Below are 11,965 nucleotides of genomic sequence, written 5' to 3'. Positions count from 1 at the left end.
GGTTCATACCTACAAACTATAATACAATACATGCTAGCAATGGCCACAAAACGTTCATACAGAAACTTTTTAGCTTCATGTTATGTGGCCACGTTAGGTACAAATAAGGGTTGGTGGAGGTCTTATTTAAGTAAAAAAATACAGCCATTCTTTGAAACAGGGATGTTGTTTAAGGTTCTTATTAATTCCCGTGCTTAACAAACTCTCTTCCAAGACATAATACATGCTTAACTTTAAAAAACGCAAGCTAATCTGTTGCTGCCAGGACTTCCATAGACCACACAAAGCTGAGGGTCAAACCATGACATTGTTGTCCCTCCATGATCTAAATCTTCTAGCCAAAAATGATCAGCAAGGGGGAAACGATTTTACATTACATGGAAATCACTCCTTTTATTAAATGTGCTCAAGTCAATATCAATTCTTGACCCTGAGACTCAAACTGCAGCCTTTGGTTGCCATATAATCATCCCTCTGCAAACTATCACACCAGGCCAGAACAAACAAAAGCCCCAATTTAAATCACATTTAGCCATCATTAAAGTGCTGCGCAGTTTGAGAATGCTGTTTATATTCTCACACTTACGTCCTAACTTAAAACACAGAGATTACTCCGTGGTGAAGTGTTTACTTGTAAGCGCTGCTCAAATTAGCTGGCATGTGAAATATGCTCTTCCCCCACAGAAGGATGTTTAGAATGAGTTAGATAGCACTGCACTGGTAATGTGGGGCCATTTACATGATTAATGAAGGCGTTAAAAAAAAAATCACACACTTCATGGAGATGTCATCCTAAAGGTAAACATGTACAAAAAAAAGGAGAGTGCTTTTTTTTCTTGGGTCACTTACAATAGTGCATGCAGGACCTCAAAGTAGAAAAAAAAAGACAAAAAGCAAGGTGCAAATCGCTTTCTAAGTAAGTAATGCCAGCAGGGCCATTCTGCATGCATGCAGCCCGTCCTGATTAATTCTATTGATAAGGCTGTACATGAGCACAGAGTGCAGCTGGGCACACCCACACAGTGAAGTGCTCAGAAGCAGGTCTAAACATATTTCACAGCAGCAGTTACACTGAGGTGGGAAGAGTGGCCTTACAGGACTTCACTAAAAGTAAAGTGGACCTTTAAGTAAACACAACCTGATCAACTCTCTGCCCACAGCCTGTGACTGAACAGTGGAGGCACACATCAGCATGATGGTGGGTCATCCTTATTTGCACTCTGTCCTTCACTTGTGTCAGCATGTGCCGTGCCAGCTCGTATGTACTTCATCACAACAGAATGACTCCCAGTCTTTCTCTTCTCTCTCTCAGTCCGAGCACTACTGTACAACTTTTTTTTTATGAAAGCATATTTGAAATAATTATTTTTAATATCTGTCTGCAGCTTTAAATCTGGATCCAATGCAGATATAAAAGATAATTACAGCACAGCTCAGACTAGGAAAGAAAGAAGCCGCACAAAGAGATAACCAGTTGTGCTGCAGCTTACGTGTGCTAACAAGGGACATGCTGATAGGAGGAAAGTACTAAGTGACAGAGAGATAGCCTCATGAGTTTGCTGTATTTCCTTTTACTGTACAGTCACAGTCTGATGAACAACATTTGTGTTACTGAACTACAGCAGAGGAAAACCAGGTCTCCTGCCCTTTTTGTGTGATAGAGCTCTCATATAGGTGTGCTAAAAGTAAAAGCAAAATCTTCCACTTCCCATATCCTTGGAAAGATGCATTCATGTGCATAAATTGCCTATCTTGGCATCTACAGAACAGAAGCTGGTGAAAGTCTGGAAGGGATTCTCTTTCTCTCCTGGAATCTGGAGCTTCATTTCAAGTGCACATTTATATCAATTGCACTTGCCTCACCCAGCCTTCAATTTCTTACAAAGTATCTGTGATATAGATGAACAGGAGCTCTAAAATAAAACATTTCACAATGAAAGCTACACTAGTTGGGATTGTAACGTCAAACGGATTGACAAAGAAATACTATGCTGACTTCCAACTAGCAACATTTAACATTCCCACAGTATTCACATTACCTTGGTTCCAAGTCAACCACAAAAGGTAATTTTGTGGTGGTCCCAAACTCAGAAGAATTAACCCTGTCTAAAACACTTAGCTTCTCAATGACGAGATGCATTCTTTCACAATTAACATCAAGAAAGCAGTCCCAGTTCTGCCCAATTAATAGAAAGCAGATGTATAATTTTGTTATTGATTTTTTGATCCACTTTGCCGATTTCCCAGATTCTCTTGATATCTTTGACTACTTCTGCAGATGAAGCAGCGGAAAGCAAACACGTCTATTGCAGAGGAATACTGAGAAGCAGATATTTGAACCGTTCTCTGTAGAAAGCTCTGTGGATGGGCGGCTGCATGACAAATTTCACTGTCAATTCCAAGCTCCAGCACAAACCCTAAGCCTACAAAATTCCTTCCATCTCCACTGAGGGCTGGGAAACTGGAGAAGGGCGTCCAACTGATATCTGCTTTGGGAGTGAGTCTACGAAATAGCTTCCAACTGGATTAACTTGTTGGTTGTTTACTATATAAGCAGCCTACTTAATACCAATAGGACCTTTTAATACATCTTCTGAGATTCCCCCAATTGCTATGCCGAGTCAGGATATTTTCGACAAACTTTACACAGCAGTGACCTTGGAACCAAAGTTTATTGGAAGTCACTATGAAAAGAAAACTCAGAACACAATGTTCAGTGAGAATGAGTGGTACAGGCCAGGAATGTATAATGGGTTCTGCATCTCAAGATTTAGCTCTGTTCTATCATTCAGCAGCCTATTAGCCATCTACAAATTATTAACTGTGTTAACAATGCAATCATGAGCGTACCAGGTGGGGTCTGTTCCTACTGTAAAGGAAACTGGTGTCCTCTTTATATGGACTGGTGAGGTTTCCTAAAGTGGTCACCTTATGGTCTACTGATTAGATCCCTGATTTACCCTATTAAAGGCAAACTGTTAAGATAGAAATAGGGAAACTTCTATTGTTTGGTTAAGATTTTGAGTTCCTTTGAGATCCTTCCTTGGCAATTAAGAAAGCCAATGATCTTGGAAAAGCATGTGTATACCAGATTTCCCGGCACAATGAGGACGTGGCTGGATGGCACTGGCAGTAAAAGTAGTCTGGTCCTGCAGTCCCAGGCCATATGCAGAAATTCAGCCTTGGCTGGCATACTAGCTCTCCTAAAGAATATCAGAATGGCCAGAACTTGACAGAAATAAAACAGAGATTTTGAAAGGAAAAAGAAAATAGCAGTCACTTTGCAATGAATCAGAGTTAAAACTGTAGCTAAATCTAAAACTTTTTTTGCATACAGTTTGGGGAACAGTCTTCCCCTCTGTTGATCATTAATTATGAAAAAAAGAGAGAGTAAAATCCAAAATTTTGAAGTGTCAACAGAGCTGGGATAGAGAGGAAATCTTGTTCCAATGACAAATGTTTACAAGGAGAATATTCCTTGCTTGGAAGAGATTTCATTTTACTTCCTATTGCTTGCACAGGACAGTAATGTAAGTAAAATCTTTCCAATGGGACATGGATGGCCAATAAAAAAAAGATAGGGGTTTTAACTAGTTCCTACTATAGCCAAAATAAACATTTCTTGGGCTTTACTATATACTTTAGCTATAAGCAAAATGAACTGTACTGTACAAAGGGATCTGGTGTAAATCAGAAAAGCTGTGTGAGAAGCTACATATTTCTGACTGCTAGTCTACATACAAGTTCCAGTGCAATGATTTAACTCTAGGTCAAGGAACAGAAGTTTACATCTAATGCATCTTATACGATTACTTTTCATTGTGATTTTTGGAAAACTGCAGTGTTTTCTTTAATATTATGCTGTGATTTAGCTTGTGCAGGGCAAAGCAACAAGTCCACTTGAACAACGACCCCACCAGCAGCTTGCAGTTATTTTCACTACCCTGCTGCTCTGTCCATCTGCTGGAAGAAAAGAGAGCAAGCTGTCTGTAAGCTGAAAGCTTGGTAGCTTCCATAGGGCTGGAGACTCTCCAGTTACCATATGACAGTGCTAGGTGACTAAACGACGAGTTAACAAGCACCAGCGCTATCCTGTGGGATGAAAGGAAGTGAATCACATATTCCCCATACAGGGAAGTACCAGGTATATTTATTTGCTTGCAGTGGATTAACAAAGCAGCAGGGAATGGGAGGGAAGCACACGCTTCTAATCAGTTGCCATTAAAGTGAACCTATGACTTAGCCCTACATGAACAAGCAACACGATCACTTTGAAGTAATTTTTTATTTGCATTTCATATTTTTACACGCTTGCTCCTTTATATTTGTTACTGTATATATAGCAATATGTAGATTAGTCACTACAGGGAGCTCTGTATATTTTTGTAGTCACTCATACACAAAAGGAAATGAGTTGTTATGGACAAGTATGTATGTATGTATGTATGTATGTATGTATGTAATATTCCCCCTGGCATTTATGTGTACTGGTGCAGCTTGCACTGTTATATACAGGACTGGAACTATATTTACCTTTGATCATCCATGGCACTGACGTTGCCATTCAATACAATTCGCCAAAGATCTGAAGCTACCAATTCCTTCTGGTCATTGACCGTGGTTATATTGGGTAGCTGAAGCTCACATGGTTTGCTCTCGGATAGGCTGAACTCACGGAAGGCAACAAATGTCCGCTGGAGCTCATCCCAGTACTCAAGGCTACAGGGGATCTATAAAAGCAAGGACAATTTCAGATATTTCAGCTTTAAAATTTAACATGGAAGGAAATATGCAAGCATGCATGCACAACTTGCCTTAAAAGACCTCAGAGTATTCTAAGTAATTATAAAAAATAACCATACATAGAAATCATTATTTAGAAGTGAGTCAGAAAGGCTAGATGATTCATAATGGAATATATTTAACAAAGCAGGAACTGAAAATCAACGGGTCTCTGAAACATAAATTAGCTCATCAAGAAGTACAAGGGTATAAAATGTCCCATTGTGTTTAAACACACGAACTTTGGCTCTAAATATAAAGCCCCATCTAACCAAAAGATACCAATCACTAACACATCTCTGCCTAACGTGTCTGTTAGTGGATGACAGGTCCTCACATCTCTCCACATTTCAATCAACCAAGAAAGATACTTCTAGTTAGAGTGGGGGAAGATCCATTTTTATCTCACTTGTCTTGTAGTGTCACTATACCAGAAAACAAATGTAAAGTGTCTCCAAAGGTGATACAAAAACATTAATAAAACCATTTATAAATCTGCGTCGACACATTTCTTCTGTTGTGATAATAGTGTATATGAAAAAAAAAAAGTGTAATAGATGTCAAAAAACAATGCTGTGACATCCCAAATCAACACACAATATGGTATGCAGTTTGGGAAAGAATGAGCCCAAAAATACAATTTCAGAAAAATTAACCGTGGAAATAGTTACTGTTTGTGTGCCTCTTAGCATCAGATATACATCCGCACGAATGTACACAGGACAGCATTAATATTGCTAGCGCATCATACAGCTAAACAGGTCTAAACCATCAGACAAAAATAATTCTCAGCAACCATACGATAAGCATGGTACGAGAGCTGGGTTGTGGGGGGTCCCCAATCTTCTCCTACAAGAGAGTACTCTATCAGCATGTCATAGCCGATGATTTGTATGTTAACTGCTAACCCACTGCAATTAAAGAAGGTGGAATGTTATTTGTCTGGATTTACATATTTCAACAGCGGCTCATTTTAAACACAGCATCTTGCTTATCCAGATATTGTTTAAGATTGGGACTTTTAATCAAGATTATGATCTTATTTTGCTGCAGAAAAAAATATGCAGATACATAGCCTCAAGCTGAAATTCATGATCATTTAATGACACAGATGAGTCCCACGGATTACTGTACACATGTAGTTTGTGCTATGTGGAGAGTGATAACTTACCATACTTAACACGGCAGATGAAATCCAGAACTATCTATCTGTTGTCTTGAGTGATGGCTGGGAGTCAGCTGACAGCTTTGTCAGCATTTTCAGAATGACAGAAATCAGATGGCCTAGACTGAAACGTCTTGTACAATACAAATAAACCTAACAGATATACATGCATACCATTTTTAGAGAGAATGCATATTGTGACATATGGATTTCTCATCCAATGTGTGGCCTATTATATAAAAACGCAGTAGCTCTTGAAGCATATTGTTATACAAAAAATACTGTAGCTGGAGTTTGTAATTACCCACATGACTTCTAAATGAACTCTGTTCTGGAATCCATTGCTTATGAATTTATCATTCTATGCAACACTGCCAGCTTACATTATTGACAAATCAGGCCTCCCAAATGTCCTGATTTTGTAAGGACAGCGTGGATTCTTAGAATCCAAAGGAGGTGGGGTGGATCTGCAAAAAGGTTGGAGTTTAAAAAAAATAGGGGCACTGATAATGGATGGGCTAAAGCGATTTGGTTTTGGGGCTCTGTCAATAGGGACATCGAAATAGAATGGCTGCTGGTTAGTATCTACTGGAGAGCTTCTCCTGTGAATACAGAGAGACAGCAATAGTCTTTCTTTATTGAACAGTTTTTTAGACCAAAGTTCTTCTGCTATTGAGCACCAGAAAGTACGTAGGCTGTTCCAGTATATATCCTGGAAATTCTTCTGCCATGGTAGTCAGTTATAAATGGGGGAAAGAAGTGATGCCATGCCTTCTATGATAGCACCAGAACATCTATATTTGGACAGACAAGGGCATGGAAAGGTTAGGGCCTATTTACACCTTGGCACCCTGGTGTGTTGTTTTATCAACTGTTAACATGCGTTGTGGTAAGGCAGCCCATTTAATTGTGTGAACTCTCAAGAAATAGAACACGTGCCAGTTTTTGCAATGCATGGCACCACAACACATCATACTGCATTACTTTACACTGCAACACATGTGCATTTCCTTGGTGTATTGGGGTGTAATTGAAAGTAAATAGCACAGTAAAGTGCTAAGGCATTTAACATGCATCAACATGCATTGCTGTAATGTGTGCATTACCACAATGCAGCAAATGGTTAAGCCCCCGGGGACTGTTTTTAACATGACAGAGCTAAATGAGGGAGAAGACTGAAAAGCGAAAATGGACATTGGATAAGAGGGAGACTGACAAAAAAAAGGTTGGCAAAATGATGAATAGATGGCAAAAAATGATGAATAGATGGCAAATCTAAAGAGAGACAGTAACCCTAATTTACTAAGGCAACTGAGCATGTTCACTTAGTGAAAGTGGTGAAAATTCACTCTGTAAAGAACTCCCAATCACATGCAAGGAACTTTTAAAAAACCGGGGTTTTTTGCTCACAAGATTGGATGACTGAAGTCAGCATGGCTTACCCACATTTACTAAGCTAAGCTTAGCTGAAAATTCACTTTGCACAGTGAACATGCTCTTCTCCTTTAGTAAATCAGGGTCAGAGTGTTGGAAGAGATTGTGGAATAGAGGATGATAGATTGTTGGCTGTCACAATAAATGCATTGAGAGGAGGGATTTTAAAGTATAGGATACATTTGAGGTAGGTTTAGCATCTTTACTTATTGTTTCACAGCAGCATTTTTGGCCTTCCTTGGCTGTTGCGACAATTCTATTTTGACTACTTAGATTTATAACTTTCAGGTTTTCTGTAGCAATACCCTGAGTGTTTCTTGACGCTGCAGGTCTATTCACTACTTGATTCTATTGCCTGCCTAGAGGGTGTCTAAAAAGTATGAAATACTGCACAAGGAAAGATTTTCTTTATATCCCCAGATTGTGATTACTTATGTTTATATTTGCAATGACAGGATCATGCGACAGATGATGCAAAAGAACTTGGATGCACAACACTGAGCAGATCTTTATAGGAGTTAGAGAGCGGTAGATGAAAGTCACATGGAGATGCTGTAAGAAGTTTGGAGATGTCGATTAGTTAATATGTTTTCCATTTGATTAAAAAAGATCCTGATACAGGAAAGAAGTAAACAGTTTGGGGCACAAGCACCCACATAGTAGAAGATAAAATGAAAAAAAAAAAAAAATGTTGTGGAAATAATCCCACCTAGGGAACCATACCACATAACCAAAAGTTCTCCAGGCTAAAAGTTTGAGTAGACCTCTGATTCTTATCCCAGAAAATGAAAAACCAACACAAAGTAAAAGCTAGACAGTATAAAATACTGGCAGGTGCCAAGGGCCTACGAGGGCTTTAGTGTCACAGAAAGACAGATAGAAAGATATTTTTTATATATTTGCATATATATTAAACTTACTGCAAATAACAGTTACCTTTTTCAAAGAAGATATTCCTAATGCAGTTCCCAGTGACAACTACACTGATCCAATTAAATTACAACAAATTCCAAAAATATTGACTCACATAATGCTCTTTGTTTTGTAAGCACCGGAACTAATTATGGGTGTAACTTCTAAAAATACATTTATCATGCTTCTACAATTGACTGTATTTGTCTTTGTAAACCTACGTTCAGTGGGTCACATTGCTAGCAATAAAAGAAATTTGCAACTTTAACTGTTTTAGGAAGATCTTTTCACCACAAAGGTCAGGGAGAAAAGTAGCAAGGCTGCTGACTGCAGTTTGTCATAACACAAGTAACAATGAACCAACTGATAATCACGGTGTCTGAATGTTCCAAGATTCCGCCACCTGTTCAAAGATCAAGGAGGACTCTGATCAGAGTAAATATGGAAAGGCACACACAGCTGGATTGTTTAGGAGAACTCAGCAGCATATTCCTGGAGGAGGTCACTGGTTCTATTATTGCTTTTAATAATAACCTTCCTTCTATCAAGAACGTAAATCGTCTTTAGATTGTGGCTCTCGCAGGGTGGGCTTGCCTTGGAGAGAACATCGTTCTTGTTCCAGGAACAACTACCGTACAACTAGATGTACGAAGAAGACAGGAAGTGTGAGCGTTTTATCTCCCTCAACAAGGCCACCTAAGAGAAGTAGAGGCAGAGCACAAAATCATCATATATTAGGTGCAGGACACCAGTTCATGCTGGGATTATAAACCTGGCTTCCTGAAGGAGGGATAAACAGCTCACACATCGAGCGAGTGTTTCTTCTCTTCTTTCTGTTCTACCACCAGATCCCTTCGAACACAACTCTTCCATGCATTCAACTAAAGGAAAACAAAACGTCCACATGTCTTGAGACGGGAGAGAATCTTGGCAAACACAGCTGTAACTCGGCACGAGCATTTTTCATATAACACTGATCTTTATCGGTTCTGCTGAGGGTAATTCAGAGCTGACAAAAGTCGCATGTCAAAACTTATTCCAATAACTATTGTACGCACCAAGCTAAATAAATAGAAGTAAATGACAAACAGATCTCTGTGGTGAAAGAAAACAAAGGATTCCTGCTGGAATCAGTAATCGGCTATATAAAACGATCTCCGACCCCAGCCTGAGTGGAGGGCTTTACTTAATAATCCTTGCAGGTTTCTTAGTTGTTTTGTAAGAAGCACCTGCCAAGCACATCTCTTAGTCTTCAGAACAAAATATAACTCTAGCAATCACAGCCTTTCGGGAGTTGGAACCTTTCTTTGACTTCCACCTCAAAATGCAAAGATGATATCTCAAACTTCATGAAAAAGTTATTCTAGCTTAGTGGCGATGAAATCTGTATGATCAGTCCATTATATTTTTGATGAAGTTCCAAATTCACAAAGTATTCAAACAGAGTGTATTTTTTTAGCATAAATGAGGAAACAGAATCCTGTGCTCAAAACTCAAGTTCTAAAAATGGGCTAACTCTGGTAAAAACAGCATAGCAATACAAAAAGATGAAAGCAGTCTCGGCTTCACACATGCAAAAAAGCAAAAGTGTTCATGTAAAACAGCCATTGACCAGGGCTACTTTTCTCTTTATTTATTACTGTGTTGCTTCTACCAGGATATGTCCATGAATAACTCTTAAAAAAAGATGCAGAATTGTGTTACTCTATCTATGCTATGGATTGCTAATCCTGTGTGATCCATGCACTGGTTGATAAAACACTTTGCCAAAATATAGGCACTGAAAACAGCAACTAGCAATATCAACCGACCAGCCATAGCATTATGACCACCTACCTAATAATGAGTAGGCCTCCCATTTGATGCCAAAACAGCCCTGCCCCACTGAGGCATGGACTCCACTAGACTTCTGAAGGTATACTGTGATATCTCGAACCACTCTGTCAGTAGCAGATCCTTTAAGTCCTGTAAGTTGTGAGGTGGGGCCTCCATGGATTGGATTTGTTGTTCAAGCACATCTCATAGATGCTTGATTAGATTGAGATCTGGTGAATTTGGAGGCCAAGTCAACACTTTGTACTCATTTCTGTGTTTCTCAAACCATTCTTGAACCCTTTTTGCAGTGTGGCAGGGCGTTTTGTCCTGTTGAAATTGCCCAAAGCATCACTGTGCCTCTGCTGGCTTGCCTTCTTCCTATAGTGCATCATGGTGCCATCTCAAACCCAGCGATCCACATGATATAAAACAGAACTTTATTCATCAGACCCATCCACCTGCTTCCATTGCTCCATGGTCCAGTTCTGATGGTCATGTGCCAACTGTAGGCACATTGGTCAGGGTGCTTTTGCTGACCTGTCTTGTGCTTTGCAGCCTTAAAGACAACAAACTGCAATGCACTTGTGTTGAGTCAACTTTCTATCAGAACAAGCATTACCTTTTTCAGCAATATGAGCTACAAAAGCTCTTATATTGGATCAGACTACACGGGCCAGTCTTTGCTCCCCAGGTGCATCAATGAGCTTTGGCCGCCCATGACCCTGTTGCCGGTTCACCTGTTTTTCTTAATTGGACCACTTTTGGTAGGTCCTGACCATGGCAGATCGGGAACATCCTACAAGGGCTGCAGTTTTGGAGCTGCTTTGACCCAGGTCACCTAGGCATCACAATTTGGTCCTTGTCAAAGTTGCTCAAATCCTTACACTTGCCCAATTTCAGTGACAAAATGTTCACTTGCTGCCTAATATATCACACCCACTTCCAGGTTACCTTGTAACAAAATAATCATTGTTATTCATATCACCTCTCAGCGGTCATAATGTTATGGCTGATCGATGTATATACTGTAGGTCTGCATACATAGTATAAAAAATAAAATCCTGCTTACCTTCAACACCATAAGCATTGTGTTACTCAAATTTGTCTTATACTATATTATGTACACTTCAACAGTACTTATGCAATGGAAGATATACTAAAACGCTGTGTTTCTTTCTTGTAGTAGTTCAAGTAGCTTATATCTACACTTAGAATCTCATTGGAGGTAAGGAGTGATGACAGGACTTGGTTTTGAAGACATGAATCTAGTAGAGCAGAGGCGTACTTGCAAAATCACACTCTTTGACCTTTGTCATTTTTAATTCACCTTTCAGTATGTCATGGCTGCCTATGTAGAGCTCAGCATAAAGAGGAAAGAGAAGGAATTTTGCTTTGAAAGTTCTTTAAGAAGCTATCAGAAGCTGTGTATCCAAAACAACAAATAAAATTATAGCTGCAAAATGCTATGCATGCAGGTTTCAATGACCAATAAAAGAAATGCAAGTTATGACTTATAGAAAACACTAATGAAAATAGGTTGGCGGTATGACACAGTATTTACATTCTACTGATTTAAGTATTGCTTGCAAAACCAAGCCTGATAGTGGTAACCTGCCAAGTGATAGCAACCATTTTTGAGGTTGATAAAGCAAAGTGTTTTTTTATTAAATGCTGAGATTTATAGAAAAAGTGGAAAGCCTTTATTTAGTGATCTGTTTGTTTTCTCCACAGAAAGAGAACACCATTTAAACACATGGACGCTGCAACAGAATGCTGGCTGAGCAGGGATCTACCGCTGCTCCTAAACTTCACTAAAATATTTGCTCATGTATAGGCAGCCTCCAGATATATATATAT

At 39.2% G+C, this 11,965-nt stretch overlaps 1 protein-coding gene across 5 annotated transcripts in view; it reads right to left on the bottom strand.

Annotated features, from left to right (window-relative positions):
• VPS13B (vacuolar protein sorting 13 homolog B) overlaps nucleotides 1-11,965 on the bottom strand; it is a 761,266-nt gene that overhangs the window by 122,241 nt on the left and 627,060 nt on the right. For all 5 annotated transcript variants that reach the window (XM_018559352.1, XM_018559343.1, XM_018559336.1 and 2 more), the window contains exon 39: nucleotides 4,534-4,730. In XM_018559352.1, the coding sequence (XP_018414854.1) occupies nucleotides 4,534-4,730 (197 nt within the window). The remainder of the gene's footprint in view (nucleotides 1-4,533; nucleotides 4,731-11,965) is intronic.

This window comes from Nanorana parkeri, unplaced genomic scaffold (genome assembly GCF_000935625.1).
Source record: "Nanorana parkeri isolate BGI_ZX_2015 unplaced genomic scaffold, ASM93562v1 scaffold16, whole genome shotgun sequence".
Taxonomy (NCBI): domain Eukaryota; kingdom Metazoa; phylum Chordata; class Amphibia; order Anura; family Dicroglossidae; genus Nanorana; species Nanorana parkeri.
Note: the sequence above shows the minus strand (reverse complement) of the source record. Positions and strands in the feature narration are given on the sequence as shown.